We start from the raw sequence: 26,751 nt of genomic DNA on the forward strand, positions 1-26,751 counted from the left end.
GAGCATTCTCATCACTCGGTGCAGGAGAGAGGCCACTAAGGCTAACTTAAAGGGACTTAAACGTCTCCAATAAAAGTGTTTGCAAAATTGGGAGAATTAGTTTGATATTAGGCAACTTTTTGTTAAATTTTGTGGAAGGCAAACCAAAGCTGCATTTTAGCACGATTTATCCAATTGCGTTTATCAACAATTGGGAGAAGGTTTATGAAGGGCGACAAGACGGTATCCCTTTAAGAAGGCCTGCTGTTATTTTTGCAGACGGCAGGCAGTTCAGTAACCTCTGGTACAAGAAGCAAAATGTTCATCAGGCAGTAAACAATTTCACCATTGCTGCTCATGGGCAGACATCACACGGGGAAACGGAAACTGGGGGTCTCGCAACAGAGAGGAGGAAAATGCAGAAATCTCGTAGAACATGGTAAGTAAAGCCGAGAGAGTGTTAACAGAGCAAAATGGTCAGCAAAACTATACATCAATGGTCTAAGCTGGAAGCATCTGCGGGCTCAACACAAAACACTGCTTTTAAATTTCATGTGTAAGTTCTACCTTAAAACTGATTGTCTTATTATCCTAGATCTGGTCCTGTGTAGTGAGATGGGAATAATTACCAATCTCACACTTAGGGATCCTTTCGGAAGAAGCAATCACAGTTTAGTTGAATTTAAAATACAGATGGAGCGTGAGAAGGTAAAATCCAATACCAGTGTCTTGTGCTTAAAGAAAGGAGACTATAAAGAGATGAAGGAGGATTTGGCTAAGGTATACGGGGAGCACAAACTTTATGGCTGGGACAATTGAGGAACAGTAGAGGACTTTCAAAGCGATCTTTCACACCGCTCAGCAAAAGTATATACCAGTGATAAGGAAGGACTGAAGAAAAAGGGATAGTTAGCCATGAATGTCTAAGGAAATAAAGGAGGGTCTCAAATTGAAAGAAAATGCATACGAAGCAGCAAAGATTAGCGGGAAATTAGAGGATTGGGAAATCTTTAAAGGTCAACAGAAAGCCACATAAAAAGCTATAGAGAAAAGTAAGATAGATTATGAGAGTAAACTAGTTCAGGATATAAAAACAGATAGCAAACATTTCTACAAATATATAAAATATAAAAGAGTGGCTCAGGTAAACATTGATACTTTAGAGGATGAATAATGGGAAATGAGGAAATAGCCAAGACATTGAACAGATATTTTGTGTCGGTCTTCACAGTGGAAGACATAAATAACATGCCAAAAATTGGTGATAAGGTTATGGCAGGTGAGGACCTAGAAACTATCATTTCACCAAGGAGGAAGTTTTAGGCAAGCTAATGGGGCTAAAAGTAGACAAGTCTTCTGGCCTTGATAGAATGCATCCCAGAGTACTAAAAGAGATGGAGAGGGAAATTACAAATGCCGTGGTAATTTATCAAAATTTGCTGGATTCTGGGGTAGTTCTGGCAGATTGGAAAACAGCACTATTTAAAAAAAGGAGATAGAGAAAAGGCACGCAACCTTAGGCTGGTTAGCTTAACTTCTGTAGCAGGGGAAATGCTTGAATTTATCATCAAGGAAGAAATAGCAAGACATCTGGATAGAAATCGTCCCATTTGGGAAGATGCAGCATGGGTTCATGAAAGGCAGGTCATGTTTAACTAATTTTACTGGAATTCTTTGAGGACCTTACGAATGTGGTGGACAATGGGGAACCAGCGGATGTGGTGTAGCTGGATTTCCAGAAGGCATTCGACAAGGTGTCGCACCAAAGGCTGCTGCATAAGATAAAGGTGCATGGTGTTACGGGTAATGTATTAGCATGGATAGAGGATTGGTTAACTAACAGGAAGCAAAGAGTAGGGGTAAATGGGTGTTTTTCTGGTTGGCGATCAGTGACTAGTGATGTACCTCAGGGATCAGTGTTGGGATTCCAATTGTTTACAATTTACATAGAAGGTTTGAAGTTGGGGACCAAGTGTAGTATGTCAAAGTTCGCAGATGACACTAAGGTGAGTGGTAGAGCAAAATATGCAGTAGACAATGAAAGCCTGCAAAGAGATATAGATAGTTTAAGTGAGTGGGCAAGGATCCGGCAGATGAAATACAACATTGGTAAAAATGGGATTGTCCATTTTGGTAGGAAAACAGCAAAATAGACTATTATTTAAAAGGTTAAAAATTGCAGAATGCTGCTGTGCAGAGGGACCTGGGTGTCCTTGTGCAAGAATCTCAAGGAGCTGGTTTGCAGTTGTAGAGGTAATTAAGAAGGCGAATGGAATTTTGTCCTTCATTGCTAGAGGGATGGAGTTTAAAAACAGCGAGGTTATGTTACAGCTGTATAAGGTGCTGATGAGACCACACATGGAGTATTGTGTAAAGCTTTGGTTCAAAGTGATTTACTGGCACTGGAGGGGGTGCAGAAAAGATTCACCAGGTTGATTCTGGAGTTGAGAGGGTTGGCTTATGAGAAGAGACTGAGTAGACTGGGGCTAAACTCATTGGAATTTAGAAGAATGAGGGGGGACCTTAAAGAAACATGAAAGGAGATGTAGATAACATAGAAGCAGGGAGGTTGTATCCACTGGCGGGTGAAACTAGAAGTAGGGGGCCTGTCTCAAAATAAGGGGAAGCAGATTTAGGGCTGAGTTGAGGAGGAACTTCTTCATACAAAGTGTTGTGAATCTGTGAAATTTCCTGCCCAGTGAAGCAGTTGAGGCTACCTCATTGAATGTTTCTAAGGCAAGGATAGATAAATTTTTGAATAGTAAAGGGATTAAGGGTTACGGTGAGCAGGCGGGTAAGTGGAACTGAGTCCTTGAAAAGATCAGCCATGACCTTATTGAATAGCGGAGCAGGCTCGAGGGGCCAGATGGCCTACTCCTGCTCCTAGTTCTTATGTTCTTTTGTACTCACTCTCTCTCTCTCTTGTGACTGTGATACAGCACAAAACAATTTTTACTTATTGGGAATTGTCTAGAGAGTGAGTTGGAGAACTGGAATTTCACTCCTTAGCCTGGGTTTGGATTCAATCTAGATGAATGGGAATGGAAAACTCCTCCCTTCTCTGTGAGCGCTCAACATGAAACAGTTTGGACGGCTAGGAACTAGTTTCTGTAGGGCATTGGCACACACAATTTGGTATTGAGTTGACAATTTCACTTTAAGGAGTTATCAGGATGCTCTGCTTGTGTGGCGGGGTGGAGGGGGGGGGATGCTGCGGTTATATTGTCTTTGGTGCAGGGGTCTAGGGAAAGAGCAGGGGAAATAGCACAGGCACGATGGACTGAATAGCCTTTTGATATTCTCTGCTGTATGATATGACGCAGTACAGAAGGAGGCAATTTGGCTTGTATTTTTGAAGCAGAGAGCACTTTGCAATAGCCCATTTAAGCTTAATTGTTGCTGCCACCAACTCTGCTTGGACACATTGGCAGGAGCTTTTGACGTGTCAAAACCTCGCTCAGTTGAATGGCTTATGTTCTGTGCTATATATTGCATATCGTTCAATGTAATGATGGCCCAATGATATTATTGTTTGACTATTAATCCAGAAACTCAGCTAACGTTCTAGGGACCTGGGTTCGAATCCCACCACGGCAGATGGTGGAATTCGAATTCAATAAAAAAAATCTACAATTAAGAATCTACTGATGACCGTGAAACCATTGTTGACTATTGAAAAAACCTATTTGGTTCACTAATGTCCTTTAGGGTAGGAAATCGGTCATCCTTACCCGGTCTGGCCTATATGTGACTCCAGAGCCACAGCAATGCGGCTGATTCTCAACTGCCCTCCAAAGGCAACTATAGATGGGCAATAAATGGTGGCCCAGCCAGCAACGCCCATGTCTCATAAATTATTAAAAAAGCCATGAGATCTGCAGCTACAACGTTACAGAGGAAAGCAGCCACTGGGCTCTGCTCCATCCACCTTTTCCGCCAAGCTGGTCTCGAATCACATTGGTTGCTTCAACTGACTATGCAGCATGACTCAGGGTGACACAGAGTGAGGGGGAATGAAACTGTCCCACTAACCTCCACTGTTGTGTCTAGACAATTCCTTCCCCTGCTCTTGGGGGACGGAAATCTGCAGCGGACGGCCCTCTTGCCACCAATTCAATCGGACGCTAATTAATCAGAATACCAGCACCCGGCCTGTTGTAAAGCTGGCCTCTCACTAAAGAGGTCTGAAGGATTGCCTTGTGCACTGGAAACCCACAATTTAATCCATATCCAAGATCCTGCCATGCATGGGTGCTCGTTCTACACTGGCTCCTTCCTGAATCGACTACACACAATCAACCAGCATAAGATTCCCTACGTCAGGCTGTGAGCTGTCCTGCTCACCAGTCCCACTTCCATCCTTGCTCTGCCTGAACATCTTTATACTACAGTGCTGAGTCAAACATAGAAACATATAGAAACTAGATGCAGGAGTAGGGTTATGATCATGGGTGATCATCAGATTCAATATCCTGATCCCCCGCTTCTCCCCATATTCCTTGATCCCTTTAATCCCAAAGGCTATATCAAACTTTTTCTTGAAATCTGACAACGTTTTGGCTTCAACTACATTTTGAGGTAGTGAATTCCACACATCCACCACCCACTAGGTGAAGAAATTTCTCCTCAGCTCAGTTCTCAAAAGTTTATCCCTTGCTCTCAAACTATGACCCCTTGTTCTGGACTCCCCCATCATTGGAAACATTCTTTCTGAATCTACCTTGCCTAACCCTGTTAGAATTTTATAAGTTTCCACAAGATCCCCTCTCACTCTTCTAATCTCCAGTCAATATAATTCTAACTGACTTAGTCTCTTGTCACATGACAGACCTACTATCCCAGGAATCAGTCTGGTAAACGTTTGCTGCCCTCCCTCTATAGCAAGGACATCCTTCCTCAGATAAGGATGCCAAAACTGCTGACTTATACTCTTTGCCTTATACTCAGTGCCTTTCCCCCCAGGTCTGCAGCCTGAGTGGGCATCGCCTCAACCTATCACGTGGGTCTACGGACCATCCGGATATTTCTGCCAGCGCTGAGTTGCTCTTTTTCATTGGTGGGGGTGTAGGGAAGGTCGGCTGATACCTGAGGGCGGGCTGCAATTGGCTGGCAGCCAATCCCGATGCGCTAGCGAAGATCAGGTGGTACCTGAGCACAAGCTGTGATTGGCTGGCCAACCCAGTCCTGGCCACCTATTGGGTGAGGTAGTACTCGTGTGCGGGTTAACTTCACTAAGATTCTGTATGTGTGTATAAATATTACATGGAAACATAGAAACTAGAGGTGGAAGTAGGCCATTCGGTCCTTCAAGCCTGCTCCTCATTCATCTTGATCATAGCTGAAGATCGCATTCACTATCCTGATTCCCCTTCCTCCCATATTCCTTGATTCCTTTAGTCCCAAGAGCTATATCTAATCTACATCTAATTATTTCTTGAAATCAGACAACATTTTGGCCTCAACTACATTCTGTGAATTCCACACATTCACCACCCTTTGACTGAAGAAATTTCTCCTCACCTCAGTTACCCCTTATCGTCAAACTATGACCCCTAGTTCTGGAACCCCCCACCACTGGGAACATTCTTTCTTGCTAACCCTGTTAGAATTTTATTGTATTTATATTGCAGTATTTCTGGTTGTTTGTTTCTTTCAAGTCAATAAATATTCTTTTATGATTGATTCCAATGAGCCTAATCATTTCCTCAGATTTGCATATCTTTCCTCACATGGTGCCAAATTGGAAATATATATTTCTAAGAACCAGTTCCAAGTTACCCTTCAGGGTTTTGGGATATCCTCGCACTTAACATGAGCGGGGTTCTTAACAGGGGCATCATTTGACACTGAGCCACACATGAGGAGATAGTGGCCAAAACTTTGGTCAGGAAAGTTTTAAGGAAAATCTTTAAGTAGGGGAAGTTTAGGGTCCGAATTCTACAGCCTAGGGCCCAGCCAGCTGAAGAAGTGAATGCCAATGTTGACATAAAAATAATCAGGGATGTACATGGAGTCAGAATTGGACAAGTGCAGAGTTCTTGGAGGATTGCAGGGGCCGGGGGGTAGCGGGGTGGGGTCTAGCGAGCAGCAAAGACAAAAATGTATCAAAGCAATTTTCTTCAGTCCCAGCCTAATCAATTCTGAAGTAATATACCTCAGTTATGTTCATTTTCTCTCCCCAGGCTCCTCCTGTGGTGCTCTCTCCTGCTTCCAGCAGCCTTTGACTTTCAGTTGAATGACAAGTTTGGGAAATTTCAATCCCCTGGTTTTCCAACTGCATATGGAGACAATATCTACCAAACCTGGAACATCTCTGTCCCTAGTGGATTTGTGATAAAACTATACTTCTCACATTTCAGCCTCGAGCCATCCTATCGCTGTGACTATGACCACGTTAAGGTATCCCGAAACTGATTTCTTCAACAAAAGCACTCAAATAATAAAACAAAATATTGGGTCGGTGCGATATTGGTTAAGGAACCTTCCAGAAACCAGCCTGGATCAACATTGATGTACGGGCGACATGGTGGCACAATGGTTAGCGCTGCTACCTCACAGCGTCAGGGACCCGGGTTCAATTCCAGCCTTGGGTCACTGACTGTGTGGTGTTCTCCCTGTGTCCTCCGGGTGCTCTGGTTTCCTCCCACAGTCTAAAGACACGAGCTTAGGTGGATTTGCCATGTTAAAAATTGCCCCTTTTATGTCCTAAGATGTGGAGGTTAGATGGAGTAGCCATGGTAAATGGTTATGGGGATAAGACAGGGGAAAAGGCCTGGGTAAGATTCTCTGTTACAGAGTCAGTGGGCTTGATGGGCTGAATAGCCTCTACTGCATTGTAGGGTTTCTAAGATTCTAGATTCTCAGAATTAAGGGGAGGCAGTGATGTCACTGGACTAGTAATTCAGGGTAATGTTCTGGGGACTCGGGTTTGAATTCCACCATGGCAGATTTAATAAAAATCTGGAATTAAAAGTTTAAAGATGACCATGAAATGATTGTGATAAAAAATGTGAAGGAAATCTGTCCATACATGTGATTCTAGAGCCAAAGCAATGTGGCTTAAATATCGTAGCAAGATAATTGAGTTTAAGTTTCTTTATTAGTGTCACAGGAAGGCTTATAGTAACACTGCAATGAAGTTATTGTGAAAATCTCCTAGTCACCACATTCCAGCACCGAGGAACACTGAGGAAGAATTTAGCACAAACAATGCATCTAACCCGCACGTCTTTCGAAGTGTGGGAGGAAACCGGAGCACCCGGAGGAAACCCACACAGACACGGGGCGAACGTGGAAACTCGGCACACACAGTGACCCAAGCTGGAAATCGAACCCGGATCCTTGGCGCTTTGAGGCAGCAATGCTAACCACTGTGCCACCATGCCATCCCTGTTACCGATTTAATGGGTAACAAATGATGGCCTGGCCAATGATGTCCATGAACAAACTAAATAAAAATTAATCTGGCTTTTATAGTAACATTTCAAATCAATTTATGAAGGAGTCTTTCTACTTTAAACACATTGTTAAAAATGTTTGTGAGTTTCTTGGAAATGCAGAGGAAATTTCCAGAGAGATAAATGATATCACTGTGCATTACAGCAAAAGGCATTCTCCACGTCAAGCTGGCTGTTGAAGACAGCGTACGATAGGCTTTCACTTTCATGTGGTTGTGGATTAAATAATTACAAGCGGCAGATGTGACTAGAGACATAATGACCCGACTGGTCATGTAGATTATTTTGCATCAATCTCAGAAGTGCTTACGTTAGACTGGAGTGATCTGAAGGCTGGACAGCCAGCAGTCGGGAGCTGCTAATTCTAGCAAAGCAGATGTGTAATGAAAGCTGACACCCCATTATGCCGCTTGGTACAGAGTATTGAGCGCAGATTAAAGTATCAGCCAACATTAGTGTAAAAATACACACGAGAATGCAAAAATGATAAAAGATATGGACAAAACGAACAAGGGAAAAAAGTGGATTGAAATTGTCCTGTCAAACATTAGTACATAAAATGTGTTAACAGACTTGTTTAAAATTCCCCAGTCTCAAAATAGAATCAGAGAATCCCTACAGTGCAGAAGGAAGACATTCAATTTGATTTCATTTGATTTATTATTTTCACATGTATTAATATACAGACAAAGCATACCGTACATAGAGAAGAAGAGGAGAGAGCACAGAATGTAATGTTACAGGCTAGGGTGTGGAGAAAGATCAACTTAATATAGAGTTTTAAAAGCATAGAACAAGAGTAAAAGATAACATTAAAGAATACAGCTTGCAAGAAATTGCCAAGGTCTGGCGCCATAGAACCATAGAACATTACAGCACAGAAACAGACCTTTTGGCTCTCCTTGTCTGTGCTGAACCATTTTTCTGGACCATATCCCTCCACACCCCTCTCATCCATGTACCTGTCCAAGTTTCTCTTAAATAATAAAAGTGAGCCCGCATTCACCACTTTATCTGGCAGCTTAGTATTATGTGCAGTTTTGGTCACCTAATTACAGGAAGGATATTAATAAGATTGAAAGAGTGCAGAGAAGGTTTACAAGGATGTTGCCGGGACTTGAGAAACTGAGTTACAGAGAAAGGTTTAATAGGTTAGGACTTTATTCCCTGGAGTGTAGAAGAATGAGGGGAGATTTGATAGAGGTGTATAGAATTATGATGGGTATAGATAGAGTGAATGCAAGCAGGCTTTTTCCACTGAGGCTAGGGGAGAAAAACTAGAGGACATGGGTTAAGGGTGAAGGGGGAAAAGTTTAAATGGAATATTGGGGGGGGGTTCTTCACACAGAGAGAGCATGGATCATTTGGCCTATCAAGCCTGCACGGACAACAACCCCACCCAGGCCCTAAACCTGTAACCCCACATATTTACCCTGCTAATTCTCCCTGAGACTAAGGGGAAATTGAACATTGACAACCAACCTAACCTGCACATCTTTGGACTGTGGAGGACACTGGAGCACCTAACGGAAAGCCACATAGACATGGGGAGAATGTGCAAAACTCCACACAGACAGTGACCCGAGGCTGGAATTGAACCCATGTCCCTAGAGCTGTGAGACAGCGGTGCTAACCACTGTGCCACCTTGCCTCCTCTATGCCCCCATTCCTTAACGAATTAATACCTTTGTTAAAATCATGGCTATCTTATACGTGTGGTCTTTTAACTAATAGAGCACAAGTGACTTACACCCTGAAATTTATCAAAAAGCCTAGAAAAAGGAGTTTAATTTTTATTTGAAAGTGCCAACATTTTTTTGTTCAGATCTTGTTGGAAGGACAACAGCTGGCCAAGCTCTGTGGTGAGACCAGCACAGATACAGAAGAGGCTCCGGGTGACAAACTCTTCATTTCCACAGGGGACAACATGACAGTGATATTCAGAACTGATTATTCAAATGAGAAAAACTACACTGGATTCGCTGCACATTACGCAGCTGTCGGTAAGATTCTACCTACTTTTCTACCTGAATCCGTATGCAAGAATCATAGAATCCCGACAGTGCTGAAGGAGGCTATTCGACCCATTGAGTCTGCACCGACCACAATCCCACCCAGGCCCTATTCCTGTAATCCCTCATATTTGCCTTGCTAATCCCCTGACACTTGGGGAATTTAGTATGATCAATCCACCTAACCTGTACATCTTCGGACTGAGGGAGGAAACCGGAGCACTCGGAGGAAACTCGGAGGACTGTGCAAGCTCCGCACAGACATTGACCCAAGCCGGGAATTGAACCCGGGTCCCTAGCGCTGTGCACCGAGCAGCCTGAACTACTCAATTCAAACTGGGTACCTTTTCGGAGTTGTGAAGGGCTAGTATGGAACAAATGTTTGGAAATAGAGACATAGAAACTAGAAGCAAGAGGAGACCATTAGGCCCTTTGGGCCTGCTCCGCCATTTGTTATGATCATGGCTGATCATCAAATTCAATATCCTGATCCCTCCTTCCCCCATATCCCTTGATCCCTTTAGCCCCAAGAGCCAGATTTAATTTATTCTTGAAATCACACAACATTTTGACCTCAGCTACATTCTGTGGTAGTGAATTCCACACATTCACTACTCTCTGGGTAATGAAATTTCTCCTCACCTCAGTCCCAGTTCTAGACTTTGGAATTATGTTCTAGCTCTGTGATCACCCAGAGTGAAAAGAGAGATCAGTGGGTGACACAGAAGGCCAGATTTTCTTCAGGAATGAATGAAATTAACCAGACCTGTCAACATGCACACACAACCAGTTACTATGCCATGGAAGAGACTATAATGATGGATATTTTTAGGTCGACACAATTTTACATAATTCCCAACTACCCTTCCTCAACATTTGGCTAATTGGAGATTTCTGGGGACTTTAGATTACACTCACCCTCCTGGGGTCAAAGAAGCAGCACTGTCTTTAAGAAAAGGTCAGGGCTGTCTTGCCTTCAAGGAACACACATCTTGGTTGCGTGGTCAGGTAGGTATAAAAATCTTTGCTGAGAAACCCAGTCCTTCAGTCTGGGGTTGTTTCTGGAAATGTGGTTTCTTGTATACTGGATCATTGCTGGTAAATACTTGTTGAATATCTTTCTTTGTGGTTGAAGAGTAATTTTAGAATCTTTTTAGCTGTTGGAGCTGATAAGGAACAAGGTTGACGCTCAATCAAAGTTAATTTGTTTTGCTTGAAGTAAAGTCCTTGGCTGTAGTCGTGGAGCAGTGACCCACCTGGTACTCGGCTACAAGAATCTCCTGTCCTTTGTCTTTATCCAATTTTCAAAAGATGCAGCCTTTGAATTTTGTGGCAGGGTTCTCCCAACGGCTGGTTTAATTTTGACAAGTGCTTGGAGCTGACGAGGTTTTGATTGTCCTCAGGAAGTGTTGATGGCTTTCCCATTGAGATGGATTTGCAGGACGCAGGCTGGGCCCAAACTTATTGGATTTCGCAGACACCTTGGAATCCGTAATGTGTACTGTCCATGGACGTTGTAATGACTAAAAAGTCTGACAACACCAGGTTTCAGTCCAATCGATTTATTTGATAGTAAACGCACAAGCTTTCGAGGTTTCCCTCTTCGTCAGGTGAATGCTGACGAAGAGGGAAACCTCGAAAGTTTGTGCATTTACTATCAAATAAATCGTTTGGACTAAAACCTGGTGTTGTCAGACTTTTACTGTGTTTACCCCAGTCCAACGCCGGCACATCCACATCATGTTGTAATGAGTGGCATTGTTAGCCAGGTGTGGAAGGGCCCGTTTTTGCATAACTACCAGGCTAGTTTTGCCTTGACTCATTGCCTGTTCAAGCAACTCCGAGATGGATTTGATAAGGCTGTGTGTCTGCTTGTTTGTTGATGTCTTGTTTGCAGCCATTTTAAGTCCACATTTTCTGAAACACAGAATTTTAAGTTTGTCTTTATTTCAGCCAGCTTTGTCCATATTCCACATATTGTATTAGTGTCAATTAAAAGGTGGATTTATCTCATCTTACATCTCTGGTGCCATAAAGTATACAACCCTTTGTGTAGTCCTCTTAAGGTAAAGGGCAAACAACATTAATCTTTCTAATTACTCTTTGTATCTGAAAATAAATTTGCAATTTCTGTACGTGGATCCCTAAATCTCTCTGCTTGTCTCCAATTCCTAGCTCCTTGCCATTTAAGAAGTTCCTCACATTAAACTTCACCTGCCAACCTTGCCCGTTCAACCTATTCATCAACAATCCATCAATGTCCCTTTGCAACCTTCTGCTATTTATACTATTTACTGTCCACTCAATTCAGTTTTGCCAGCAAACTTGGATATACAGCTCTCTAACCCTTTATCCATAACATTTATGGATATCATTACAAGCCGAGCCCCTAGTATAAATCCTGAGGAGTCATATCCTGTCAGTTTGGGTATGTAGCCATTATCCCTATTTGGTGACATAGTGGTTAGCGCTGCTGCCTCACAACGCCAGGGAGCTGAGTTTGATTATAAGAACATAAGAACATAAGAAATAGGAGCAGGAGTAGGCCATCTAGCCCCTCGAGCCTGCCCCGCCATTCAATAATATCATGGCTGAACTGAAGTGGATCAGTTCCACTTTCCCGCTTTCTCCCCATAACCCTTAATTCCCTTGTCTACCAAAAACCTATCTACCCGCATCTTAAATATATTTAGTGAGGTAGCCTCCACCACTTCAACGGGCAGAGAATTCCAGAGATTCACCACCCTTTGAGTGAAGAAGTTCCTCCTCAACCCTGTTCTAAACTGCCCCCCCTTATCTTGAGGCTGTGCCCTCTAGTCCTGCTGTCTTTTCCATCCCCTTCATTATCTAATACGTCTCTATAAGATCCCCCCTCATCCTTCTAAACTCCAACAAGTACAAGCCCAGTCTATTCAGCCTCTCTTCATAGCTCAACCCCCTCAACTCCGGTATCAGCCTAGTGAACCTCCTCTGCACTCCCTCCAAGGCCAAAATATCCTTCCGCAAGTACGGCGACCAAAACTACACACAGTACTCCAGCTGCAGCCTCACCCGTGCCCTGTACAGTTGCAGCAAAACCTCCCTTCTTTTATATTCAATCCCCCTCGCTATGAAGGCCAGCATTCCATTTGCCTTCCTGACCACCTGCTGCACCTGCAGGCTGGGTTTTTGTGACTCATGCACAAGGACCCCCAGGTCCCTCTGCACCGTAGCATGCTGCAGCTTTTCGCCCTTTAAGTAGTAGCCCCGCCTACTATTATTCCTGCCAAAGTGGATAACCTCACACTTGCCAACATTGTATTCCATCTGCCAGGTCCTCGCCCAGATTGCTAGCTTGGGCTACTGTCTATGCAGAGTTTGCATGTTCTCTCTGTGGATTTCCTTCAGATGCTCTGGTTTCCTCCCTCAGTCTGAAAGACGTGCTGGTTAGGTGCATTGGCCATGCTAAATTCCCCTCAGTGTACCTGAGCAGGCGCTTGAGTGTGGGACTATGGGATTTTCACAGTAACTTCATTGCAACGTTAATGTAAGCCTACTTGTGACACTAATAAATAAACATTTTCTCCTACGTCTTAAACAATTCCCTGACTAAGCTAATAGGTTGCCATCATTCTTATTTAACGATATCTCTTTGGAACTTTGTCAAATGTCTTCTGGAAATCCTTCCAAATAACATTGAAAACCAATCTTTATCCATCAAAAAAATTCAAGTTGGCCCATTAACCATCAATGTTCTTTAAAAAATGTTTGATCATCTCATATGTAATATTCAGTCACTGTCATTAATAACAGATTCTAGTCACTTCTGATGGATTAATAAGTTTTTAATGTTCTTGGTTATACATCCTACCTCTCTGGAATAATGAATTGACATTATTGGGCAGTTTGCCCATCCAAGGGGACAATTGTTATAATGAGAGAATTTGGGAAGATAATGACTAACACATCAACAAATTTGTTACCTCCTTACTTTAATGAAGATTTGTCTAAATTTAAACTTATTAATTTCTCCATCGTCATTTTCTTTGCTTATATTTAAAATCTTGCTATTTCTTCCTCTTGATTTATTTTTAATTTTTCTTTTATCCTTAACAAAGGCTGGTACAAAGTAATGGTTTAGCCAGATTGCTATTTCCTGATTTCAATACTTGCGGCATAATGACACAATGGTTAGCTCTGCGCCAGGGTTTGATTCCTGCCTCGAGTGACTGTCTGTGTGGAGTTTGCATGTTCTCCCCGTGTCTGCGTGGGTTTCCTCCGGGTGCTCCGGTTTCCCCCCACAGTCCGAAAGACACGTAGATCAGGTGGATTGGTCATGCTAAAGTGCCCCTTTGTGTCAGGGGCATAAGCAGGGTAAATACCTGGGGTTACGGGGCCTGGGTGGAATTGTTGTCGGTGCAGGCTCAAGAGATGTGGTCCCCGGAAGGGTAGGAGGTTTCAGTTCAGTTGGACAGTATCGTCGATGCAATCTGGGAGGGCCTTAGGGCCTGTTCCTGTGCTATAATTTTCTTTGTTCTATCTTGGGATACCAAGGAGCAATTTAGCATGGCCAATCCACCTAATCTGCACATAGAACCATAGAATCATTGAATCCATTTGGTGCAGAAGGAGGTCATTCGGCCCATCAAGTCTGCACCAACCACAGTCCCACCCAGGCCCAATTCCTGCAACCTCAGATATTTACCCTGTGATTCCCTCTGACACCACGGTTAATTTAGCACAACCTATCAACCTAACCTGAACACTGTGCCACCGTGCCACCCATTTCTCGTATTCAATTTTTTAGTAGCTCTTGCCAGTTTATTTGTATACTTTTGCCGTTCTTCCGGTTTATGGGATCACTGTTGTGGTTTACCTGAATGGGAGTACTTTCTTTTAACTTTATACTATCCCTCACTTCCCTTGCTATCCAGGGTTGTTCAATGACATATATAGAGACCTGGCAGCTCAGGGCTATGTAAAGTTCTTGTATTCCATCAAGTAAACATTTCACTGTCCACCTATAGTTTTATCCATTAATAGTCCTGTCCAATCTAATAGAGTCAATACTTGCCTTAGCCTAAATTTAACACTTTGGTGCATAACTCTCACTTTTCCTAATCAAAGTGATAGTAAATCCAATATGTTAAAGTTTAAAATGTACTTATTAGTGTCACAAGTGGGCTTACGTTGTCACTTATATTATCAACTACATTACCATGGTACACAGACGCGCTGGTTAGGTGCATTGGCCATGCTGAATTCTCCCTCAGTGTACTTGGACAGATGCCAGAGTGTGGCGAATAGGGGATTTTCTCAGTAACTTCATTGCAGCATTAATGTAAGCGTACTAATGACACTAATAAATAAACTTTAAAACTTCTAAATTCTGTAAGGGAAATGTGATGGTCTGACCAGGAGCAAGAACTGCCATAATATCTTCCATGGATGGATAACCTGCATGTACCCAATGGATGGCTACTTGGATAAGAACAGAGGACTTAGGATCAAGACTAGGCCATTCAGCCCTTCTGGCTGGCTCTGCCATTCGATAAGATCGTGGCTGACCTGGTTGTGGTCTCAGCTCCACTTTCCTGTCTTCCCCATCCATAACCCTTGACTGCCTTCTCTATAGAAAATGGAAACATAGAAACATAGAAGATAGGAGCAAGAGAAGGCTATTTGGCCCTTCGAGCCTGCTCTGCCATTCATTACAATCATGGCTGATCGTCCAACTCAATAGCCTAATCCTGCTTTCTTCCCCGTAACCTTTGATCCCATTCGCCCCAAGTGCTATATCCAGTTGCCTCTTGAAAACATTCAATGTTTTGGCATCAACTACTTCCTGTGGTAATGAATTCCACAGGCTCACCACTCTTTCGGTGAAGAAATGTCTCCTCACCTCCATCATAAATGGTCTACCTTGAATCCTCAGACTGTGACCCCTGGTTCTGGACTCCCTCACCATCAGGAACATTGTCCCTGCATCTATCTTGTCTAGACCTGTTAGAATTTTATAAGTCTCTATGAGATCCCCCCTCATTTGTCAGAAGTCTAGCAAAAACAATCCTAACCTAATCAATCTCTCCTTATACATCAGTCCCGCCATCCCCGGAATCAGCCTAGTAGATCTTCGCTGCACTCCCTTGAGAACAAGAACATCCTTCCCCGGAAAAGAAGACCAAAAGTGCGCACAGTATTCTAGGTGTGGCCTCACCAAGGCCCTGTATAGCTGCAACCACACAACCTTACTCCTGTACTTGAAACCTCTCGCAATGAAGGCCAACATACCATTTGCCTTCTTTACCGCCTGTTGCATCTGCATGCTTACCTTCAGTGACTGGTCCACAAGGACACCCAGGTTCCGCTGCACACTCCCCTCTTCCAATTTATAGCCGTTCAAGTAGTAATCTGCCTTCTTGTTTTTGCTTCCAAAGTGAATAGCCTCACACTTATCCAAATTATACTGCTTCTGCCATTGATTTGCCCACTCACCCAACCTGTCCAGATCATGCTGAAGGATCTCTGCATCACAGTTCACCCTCCCATCCAACTTGGAATCATCCGCAAACTTTGAGATGTCATATTTTGTTCCTTCATCCAAATCATTAATATACAAATAGCTGGGGTCCCAGCACCGATCCCTGTGGCACCCCACTAGTTACTGCCTGCAAATTTGAAGAGTACCAATTAATTCCTACTCTTTGTTTCCTCTCTGCCAACCATTTTCTATCCATCGAAATATACTTACCCCAATCCCATCTTGCATGAGAATCTCTTATGCAGGACTTTGTCAAACGCTTTCTGAATGTCCAAATATACCACATCTACTGGTTCCCCTTGTCAACTCTACTAGTTACACCTTCAAAAAATTCCAACAGATTTGTTAAGCATGATTTCCCCTTCATAAATCCATGCTGACTCTGTCTGATCCTGCCACTGCTTTCTAAATGCTCTGCTATAAAGTCCTTAATAATGATTCGAGAATTTTCCCCACTACCGATGTTGGGCTTACTGGTCTATAATTCCCTGTTTTCTCTCTCCCTTCCTTTTTGAATATTGGAGTGACATTAGGTACCCTCCAATCTGCAGGGAGTGAGTCTATAGAATCCTGGAAGATGACCACCAATGCATTTACTATTTCTAGAGCCACTTCCTTAAGTACTCTGGGATAGGACTTAGGAGCAGGGATAAGCTGAGGTATCAGATGGTTATTTACGGAGCCATACAAAAATTCCCTTTATAACATAGTGACAACAAACAAAAGCTAACAATATGGATTTCAACCTTGACCTCCTGCTATTATCTTGCTTTAATAGACATTGACGAATGTGATCGGGCAGCTTTTGAAGAGCCATCCTGTGACCATTATTGTCACAACTACCTGGGAGGATACTACTGCTCCTGCAAGCTGGGATACTTCCTCGATTCAGATCATAAGACCTGCAGAGGTAAGGCAATCAAAATGTATGGGGTGGCTCAGAGCTGAATCTCTATCCAAAGTTATTCATTTTTGTCAATGATCACCCAAAAAACACCGTGCCACAAAATGATAAGACACAAAATGACATCGGGCAGCACAGTGGCACAGTGGTTAGCACTGCTGCCCCACAGTGCCTGGGACCCGGGTTCAATTCCAGCCTCAGGTGACTGTTTGTTTGCAGCTTGCACATTCATAGAATCTACAGTGCAGAAATATTCGGCCCATTGAGTCTGCACCGAAAACAATCCCACCCAAGTCCTATCCCCATAATCTCAAACATTTACTTTCCTAATTCCCCCTGACACTAAGGGGCAATTTTATCATGACTAATCAACCCAGCCTGCCCATCTCTGACAAATGCGATCAAGTGTCGTCCCTGGGTCTACGTGGGTTTCCTCCGCTTTCCTCCAAAGATGTGCTGGAAAGCAAATTGAACATGTTAAATTGCCCCTTCGTGTCAGGGTAATTAGCAGGGTAAATATGTGCAATTACGGGGACAGGGCCTGGCTGGGATTGTTGTCGGTGCAGGCTCGATGGCCTGAATGGCCTGCACTGTAGGGATTCTATGAGAACTGTACCTGCAGATCCCCACGTAGTGAGATTTTGTTTTCGAATGGTGAGCAGCATTTTCCAACAGGAGGAAAGGCTCGGGTCAATAATTTGATTTTATTACAGGCTTTCACTTGAAACTGGAAGAATGCTGCCTCTCAGTGGCATTTCCTTGCCTTCTTTTAACAGAGAGAAAAAATGAGCTTTACTCAGAGTGGAGCTCACGGGGGAAGTGAGCTGTAAATATCCTCAAGTCTTTATTATGACCACAGCTATCCTTCATCAATAATTTTACTTTAGAGTTTAATATCCCAACTAGTCCAGTGACTGATAAAACGAAATCAATCTATTTGAAGGAGAAAAGTATTCCAAGACCAGACATTTTTGTGTGTTTCCCTTCTTCCCTGTATATGTGACTGTTACTGTTAGTTTTTTTTCTGTTCCACACACCATATATTAACTAATCCTTTTGTTTGATTTTGTCTATTGTTGAGCTCTGTTGCCTGGTTTGTCTTTGCAGTCCCCTTTGTAACGACCATATTGGTGTACAAAGTCTCACAGCAATAAGTTGCTCTGTCACTTAAGCTGTTCTTTGGCGCTGTAAACTTAGTTTTACATTAGATCACAAATGAGCTAAGTGCTAAGTGAAGCAGTGCACCATTTAGGAATGAGAATCAAAGATTATGGGAGAGATTCTCTGGCCTCCCACCCATGTCTTTACCACCGACGGGAGGTGGTGTGTTTCTTGCTACCAGCGGGATTCTCTGGTCCTGCCGCTGTCAATGGGAATTACCGCAGGTGGGAGTGCGCTGCCGGCGGGACCACAGAATCCGGCCAGTGTGAATGGCTGGAGAATTCCAGCCTATGAGTGTGAAAATTCTAATTGACAAAGTTAATGTATGATTCTGAGCTCCTATTGCATTTCAATGCGCACTATTGTTATTCAATGTTTGATTTGATTTGATTTATTATTGTCACATGTATTGGGATACAGTGAAAAATATTGTTTAGAACATAGAACTTGAACAGTACAGGCCCTTCGGCCCTCAATGTTGCGCCGAGCTATGTCTAAACCCAAGATCAAGCTATCCCATTCCCTATTATTCTGGTTTCTTGCACGCGACATAAAGCATACCATTCATAGAGTATATAGTAAGGAAAGGACAGAGTGCAGGATGCAGTGTTAGAGTAACAGCTGTGGTGTAGAGAAAGATCAACTTAATATAAGGTAGGTCCACTCAAAAGTCTTATGGCAACAGGGAAAAAGACTGTTCTTGAGTCAGTCGGTACATGTTCTCAGATTTTTGTATCTTTTTCCTGACAGAATAACGTGGAAGAGAGAATGTCCAGGGTGCGTGGGGTCCTTGATTATGCTGGCTGCTTTTCCGAGGCAGTGGGAAATGTAGACGGACTCAATGGGGGGGAGGCTGGTTTTCATGATGGGCCAGGCTTCATTCATAACCTTTTGTAGTTTCTTGTGATCTTGGACAAAGCAGGAGCCATAACCAAACTGTGATACAACCAGAAAGGATGCTTTCTATGATTCTATGACTCTGTGGTGCATCTGTAAAAACTGTACATAACCTTCACCAAACACCAATTCTGATCTAAAATGATTAAATCGATCAAACTATTAACACAGAATTTAGTCCAATAAAGAAGTTTCACATCAGGCACTGGGCTACATTGACAAATGCAAACACATTTGCCCATATACCCATGGCTGCACTTGGAAAATAATGCTCTGCTCAGGATGTAAAAGGTGCTACATGAATGCACATTACTCTTTCTTTATATAACCATTATGTGGTGGGGTAATGCTTAGCGCTTCAGGTTGCCAGCCTGTCAGCTCCAGCAGTTCGAATCTCGCTGGCGGAAAATTGTTTGGTGTGACACGGTAGCACAGTGGTTAGTATTGCTGCCCCTCAGCACCAGGCATCCGGGTTCGATTCCTGGCTTAGGTCACCAACTGTATGGAGTCTGCACATTCTCCCCATGTCTGCGTGGGTTTCCTCCTATGGTTCAATGATGTGCAAGTTAGGTTCATTGCCTGTGCTAAATTGCCCCTTAGTATCCAAAGTTAGGCTGACTGGCCATGGTAAATTATCATTTAGTATCCCAAGACGTGTAGGTGAGATAGATTATCCATGGTGAATATGTGGAGCTTTGGGGATAAAGTAAAGTTTATTTCTTAGTTACACGTAGGCTAACATTAACACTGCAATGAAATTACTATGAAAATCCCCCAGTCACCACACTCCGACACCTGTTCGGATACACTGAGGGAAAATTTAGCATGGTCAATGCACCTAACCTACACAACTTTGGGTAGGGTGGGGGAAGGCCTGGGTAAGATATTCTGTCAGAGAGTTGGTGGACACTCGATTGGCCGAATAGCCTTGTTCTGCAGTGTTGGGATTTTGTGATTGGTTTCTCCATCACAACCTAAGGAAGTACTTACATTTTCCTGTATCTAACTAAGAATCTAAAAGGAATGACCTGTATGAAATATCACAACGTGGATTCTATTATCAGTTTATACCATGTAGCAAATATTGACATCCTGGAAGATTTCACAAACAGCAATTGAATGAATGATTGGACAATCTGTTTCTTGTAGTGTTGGTCAAGGAAGAAAAGTTGGCTGGCTGGAGCACTGGGAGTTCTCCTTCTTTCAAATAGTTACAGGAACTATTTTATGGCTGCGTGAATAAAAAGTTTAGCATCTTACTCAGAGTGTAAGTGGGTGAGCCTTTTGACTTTTGGCATCAGTGGTGGATTTATGGTGAAACACACCATGCCCTGGTGCAGGGCTGCCAAATAATCTTGGAACACTGCTCACCTGACCGATCTCTGAAAAATGGGATTAAGCTGCTCTTTCAATGCTGCTGATGGGCATATGGTGACCCCATATGAGGGCAAGGCAGTGGACTCCAGGTGAGGCAGCGGACCTCAAGGCCATGGGTGGTGGGTGGTCATCCTGGGAGGGATGGAGAGTCATCCTGAGCCTGGGGGCAGGAGAGCGAAAATGAAGCTGATCACAGGTCCCATGCATGTAATTCTGCCACTACACATCCCCCTTTGACTGTGAAGATTATTTATTAATGTCACAAGTAGGCTTACATTAACACTGTATTGAAGTTACTCTGAAAATCCCCTGGACACTCCAGTCCCCTGTTGAGATACATGGACGGAGAATTTAGGATAGCCAATGCACCTAACCAGCATGTCTTTTAGACTGTGGGAGGAAACTGGAGCACCCGGAGGAAACCCATGCAGACACAGGGAGAACATGACACAAGAGAACAAGCTGGGAATTGAATCCAGATTCCTGGCACTGAGGAGCAGCAGTGCTAAACACTGTGCAACCCCAGCAAGTTAGGCAGAACATGGGACAATAGTAAGGATGCCATCATTTGCTAGTGATTTGGCATCTCCAGGCACAGCCCATTGCTTATACATGTCCCATTGTTAAATTGTTTGGTATAAGGATGCTAGACCGTGTTATTTCTGAGGATGTACCATCTCATTGTTCACAGTGAGAGTTAAGTATGATTTCTAATCACAGGGACTCACTGGTCTTTAGACAGCTCATTGTTGGTAAAATATTTCTTTCCATACTAACATGTACTCTGGAATTACTGGCATTTCATTTATTAATTTGTCTTGGACAACATTTAAATTTGGGTGACCTTTACGTTAGCATTTATCGGTCATCATAATTGTACCTCCCCTCAGACCACCTACGTTACATTGACTTTAATATTTTTGGGGTGGACCATTCATACCACAAAAAAAACACAACCAGTGATTTTATATAAAGGAACAGTAATATATTTCCAAGGCAGGCTTGGAGAGGAACTTGCAGGTGGTGGTACTTCCATGCATCTGCTGCACTTGTCCTTCTAGGATGTGGGTTTAGAAGTGCCCTGAGCATAATTAAATGTCACAAGGTGCATGACTGGAACATTATCAAACAAAATTTAACAAGGAGACACAGGAGGAGGTATTAAGACAGATAGCCAAAAGCTTTTTTTTAGGAATTCATTTACACGTTGTAGATGTCGCTGGTTAGGCCTGCATTTATTGTCCATCCCTAATTGCCCTTCAGAAGGTTGTGAGCTACCTTCTTGAATCACTGCAATCCCTGGGGTGTAGCTATATACACACACACACACACACACACACACACACACACACACACACACACACACACACACACACACAGTGCTATTAGGGAGGAAATTCTAGGAATTTGATCCAGTGGCAGTGAAGGAATGACAACGTATTTCCAAGTCAGGATGGTGTCTGGCTTGGAGAACTTCCAGGTGGTGGGGTGTTCCCAAGTATCTGTTGCTCTTGTCCTTCTTGATGGTAGTGGTCATGGGTTTGGAAGGTTAAAGAAGTAACTTTTAAGACGAGCCTTAACAGAGATAGAGAGGCAAAGAGGCTAGGGAAATAGTAGAGCTTAGGGCCTAGGTAGCTAAAGACAGGTCCACTAATGGTGGTGATTAAAACTGGGGATGTGCAAGAGGCCAGAAGTACAGGAGTTTAAAGATCCCAAAAGGTTACGGTACTGGAAGTTAGATTCAGGAAAGTGACAAAGGTAGGAAGGATTGAAGGGATTTGAAATCAAGATATAAATTTTAAAATAGAGGTATTGTTGGATGAGTCAACATACGATAGTGAGCCCAGGGGTGATGGTTAAAAAGGATTTGGTACACATCCGGATACAGACAACATTTTCAATGTCTTCATGGACTTTAGCAAGGCCTTTGACAAGGTACTGCATGGTAGGTTGTTGCATAACATTAAATCTCATGGGATCCAAGGTGAGGTATCTAAATGGATACAAATTGGCTTCCTGACAGAGCCAGAGGGTGGTTGTAGAGAGTTGTTTTTCAAACTGGAAGCCTGTGACCAGCAGTGTGCCTCAGGGGTCAGTGCTGGGCCCACTGTTATTTGTCATTTATATTAATGATTTGGATGAGAATATAGGAGGCATGATTAGTAAGTTTGCAGATGACACTAAGATTGATGGCATAGTAGACAGTGAAGAAAGTTATCTCCAATTGCAACGGGATCTTGATCAATGATCCTGTGGGTTGACAAATGGCAGATGAGAGTTTAATTTAGACAAATGCGAGGTGATGCATTTTGGCAGACAAAACCAGGGCAGGACTTGCTCAGTTAATGGTGGGGCACTGGGGAGAGCTACAGAACAAAGAGACCTGGGGTACATGTTCATAGCTCCTTGAAAGTGGAATCACAGGCGGACAGAGTGGTGAAGAAGGCATTCAGTGTGCTTGACTTCATTGGTCAGAACGTTGAATACAGGAGTTGGAATGTCTTGTTGAAGCTGTACAAGACATTGGTAAGGCCACACTTGGAATACTGTGTGCAATTCTGGTCACCCTATTATATAAAGGATATTATTAAACTAGAAAGAGTGCAGAAAAGATTTGCTAGGATGCTACCGGGACTTGATGGATTGAGTTATTAGGAGACGCTGAATAGATTGGGACTTTTTTCCTCTGGACCATAGGGGGTTAAGGGGTGACCTTGTCCTCTTTTAAGATCAAACCAAATAGACAAACTCAAAGTAAATTAGGACAAAGTAAAAAGGGCAGCTCCCCAAAAGGAAGGGGAACAGCCCAGACAAAAACAAAAGTACAAAGGAAACTTAAGACGCATCAAATCAAAATTTGATTGTCGGGGTCTATAACGCACCCCAGCCCCTGTGGTGCCCAGCCGGAATGGAAGGCGTCAACTGCGCCCGTGGTCACTGCATGCTCCCCCTCTAGGGACACCTGGCCGCAAATGTAGCCATGGTAGAGGGGCAGACAGTTGGAATGGACAACCCCATTGACCTATTGATGGCGTGTCTCACCAGACCCAGGAGCAGGCTCACGAGGAGGTCGGCAACCTGACCCTCCCCTCTCCGCACCAGGTGCCCGCAGATCAGGAGTGTGGGACTGAAGTGCAAACAGAACATCAGTAAAAGGTGTTTGAGAAAATCAAAAAGGGTGTGCAATCTATAACATGAAACGTAGACAAGGTCCATGGACTCCACGAAGCCACAGAAAAGGCAGCCTGTGAACCGGAAAAACCTACGGTTGTATGGCACCGCTGCATGCAGCAGCCTCCACCCCAGGTCCCTGAGGTAATTGGGGGAGCTCCGTAGAGGGACCTCCATCTCTCGGTGGCAACAAGGCCCACCAAGGTGTATCCGGCAATACACCTGCCAGATGTAGAAGTAGAGGCAGGTACAATTTTATCTTTTAAAAAGCATTTAGATAGTTAAATGGGTATGATGGGTAGAAAGGGATATGGGCCAAATGCAGGCAATTGGTATTAGCTTAGGGGTTTTAAAAAAATGGCATGGACAAGTTGGGCTGAAGGGCCTTTTTCCATGCTGTAAACCTCTATGACTCTATGATGCATTCAAGTTTATGGAGGATGGTAGTGGACAGCTGACCAGTAAAGTATTGGAACTGTTGAGTTTAGAAGTAGTAAAATGAACTTTATAAGACTCTTGTCAGACCCCACTTGGACTAATGTGCGCAGTGCTGGTCGCCTCACTACAGGAAGGATGTGGAAGCTATTGAGAGGGTGCAGAGATTTATAAGGATGCTGCCTGGATTGGGAGGCATGCCTTATGAAAATAGGTTGAGGGAGCTAGGTCTCTTCTCCCTGGAGAGACAAAGGTTGAAAGGCGACCTGATAGAGGTTTATAAAATGTTGAGGGGAACAGATAGGGTGGATTCTTGGAGGCTATTTCCCAGGGCTGAAATGGTCACTATGAGAGGACACCGGTTTAAAATGCTGGGGAGCAAGTACAGAGGAGATATTAGGAATAATTTTTTCACTCAGAGGGTGGTGAGTGGAATCGGCTGCCGTCGGTGGTGGTAGAGGCAAACTAGCTGGGGTCTTTTAAAAGACTTCTGGATGAGTACATGGAATTTAATGGGATTGGGAGTTACAGATAGTTCTATGGCCTGGTAGGTATGGGTATGATCGGTGCAACTTGTGGGCCGAAGGGCCTGTTTTTGCTGTAGTGGTCTATGTTCTATGTATGAGAAATTCAAAAGCAAAAGAACTGAGGCCAAGGCTAAGTGGGTGATATGGCAGAGGTGGACACCAATGCTTCTGGTGATGCTCATTTCAGGGTCAATGGGTACCAATGTTGTGAACAGTGTGGTTCACAGTCAGACAGTTGTCAGGGATGGAGTTGGTGGTGAGGGAATGAAGTTTGTAGGAATGATCAAACAAGTAACTTTGGGTCTTGGATAGAAATAGAACCAGAAAAGGGTATCCAACCTTGCTGTATGATGGTGGAGCAGCATGGGAACAGCAACCTTGCTGTATGATGGTGGATAGTGAACTGTGCAAGCTGCTGCTACATCATGAGGAATGAGAATGTGACCTGGTACTGACTGCCTATGTGAATTAATACTGGGAAGGCAGTGGCCTTTTAGTATTGTCACTGGACTAGCAATCCAGAAACCCAGGGTAATGCGCTGGGGACCTTAAGTTTGAATCCCAACACAGCAGATGGCAAAATTTTAATTCGATAAAAAACTGGAATTAAAAGTCTAATGATGACCATGAAACTATTGTTGATTGTTGTAAAAACCCAACTAGATCACTAACGTCCCTCAGGAAGGGAAATTTACTCTCCTTAACTGGTCTGGCCTACATGCGACTCCAGAGCCACAGCAATGTGGTTGACTCTCAACTGCCCTCAGGGATGGGCAATAAATGCTGGCCCAGCCACTGATGCCAACATCCCATGAAATGAATAAAAAAAAGTCTTTATAACATATCAATACTTTAAATGTTCTTCAAATTCCATGATAAACAGAGGAAGAGTAAGACACATAAAACATTTGAATTTACTAATTCAAAGCAAAATAGATTAAATATTTGATTAATCAAAGAAAAAAAAGGATAGTCCACAAGAACAAATGTCACCATGGTAAGACATTTCTAAGTTGCTATGTTTTAAAAATGTTGAATACATTGAGCACTAAGTTCTGGTGTTACAGTAATAAAGCTATCTCTCGTGTTTGAGTAGCTTCATTATTGTGTTGACAAATGTTTCAAGTATTCGTTTGGACAAGAAGTTAATTTTATCGCTTCCACTAAGATTATCTTTTTTTCCTCTTCTAGTCCGCAAGGCATAACGATGTGTCCACAATCCAAAAGCCAGAGGTTGTACAGCAGGAAATGGAAACATAATGGTACGACAGTGTTAATGCAGTATTGTCGTGTGAATAAAACTGAAAAACAGACTGTTGATTTCATTCTTCCTTTTGAGATATGAGAACCGAAACACTTGGTATGAGCCACCAAAAGTTAAGGAAGTAGGAATGACCACTTGGTTGGTTTTGAAACAGATAGTTTTCACAGAATATTTGTTGAATACTGACAAGTTGAAACCAGAAAGTCCTGCTTTCCAGGTTTTCATTGTCGCTTTGTGCAAACAAGCCTGTTCTGGACATGCATATTTTTTAAAAGCAAATGTCGTCTCATCCCTGTGGAGTTTTACACAAAGTAAGGCTGGCCACTCTGAACTTGAGGAGGTAGTATGACAAAATCAAAGCTGAGTTTTAAAAGACTGTAGGATAGTTGAGGGAGATGAGGAGGGGTCCTACAGGTTTAACGCCTTGGAAACAAACCAATGAAAACAGATGGAATCAAAGATAGGTGCTTCTGTTTCATAGAATAAGGATTTCAGGAAGTTTATTTTATTTATTAGTCTCACAAGTAGGCTTACATCAACACTACAACGCAGGTATTGTGAAAATCCCCTAGTTGCCACACTCTGGTGCCTGTTCGGGTACACTGAGGGAGAATTTAGCACAACCAATCCATCTAATAGGCACATCTTTGGGTCAGTGTGGGAAACCCATGTGGGCACGGGAAGAATGTGCATAATTCAAACAGACAGCAAACCAAATGGGAAAAGAATCCAGGTCCCTAGTGCTGAGGTGGCAATGCTAACCACCACAGCATCCCTGGGATAAAGGCATTTGCAATTTAGTTAATGCAGGAAGGAAAACAATTCGACTTGATACTAAATTCACATCTAGCAGATGGTTTATAGAACTGACAAAATTCCAGACATAACAGAATTGGATTCAAGAAAACACAGTGACTGAATTTAGAAAAAATGTCAGTCAGGAATTTTGTTCTTTTCTCCTATCTAATCTGTACAGCACATAACCCTATGAATTTAATAATTTTGAACAAAAAGCTGCAGTTACAGAATTTTTTTATTTTTGGATAA

The 26,751-nt window shown here is 43.1% G+C and overlaps 1 protein-coding gene across 1 annotated transcript; it reads left to right on the forward strand.

The window, feature by feature from the left end:
• Positions 1–452: 452 nt before the first annotated feature.
• LOC145360040 (mannan-binding lectin serine protease 1-like) lies at positions 453–26,589 on the forward strand. The gene is made up of 5 exons (XM_080214938.1): positions 453–535; positions 6,162–6,378; positions 9,262–9,439; positions 16,747–16,878; positions 25,632–26,589. Exons 1-5 carry the CDS (start codon positions 453–455, stop codon positions 25,643–25,645), a joined length of 624 nt encoding a protein of 207 aa, XP_080071064.1. The 3' UTR covers positions 25,646–26,589.
• The last annotated feature ends 162 nt before the right edge of the window (positions 26,590–26,751 follow it).

The sequence above is a fragment of the Carcharhinus amblyrhynchos genome, chromosome 30 (genome assembly GCF_965287045.1).
Source record: "Carcharhinus amblyrhynchos chromosome 30, sCarAmb.v2.hapA, whole genome shotgun sequence".
NCBI classification, from domain to species: Eukaryota; Metazoa; Chordata; class Chondrichthyes; order Carcharhiniformes; family Carcharhinidae; genus Carcharhinus; species Carcharhinus amblyrhynchos.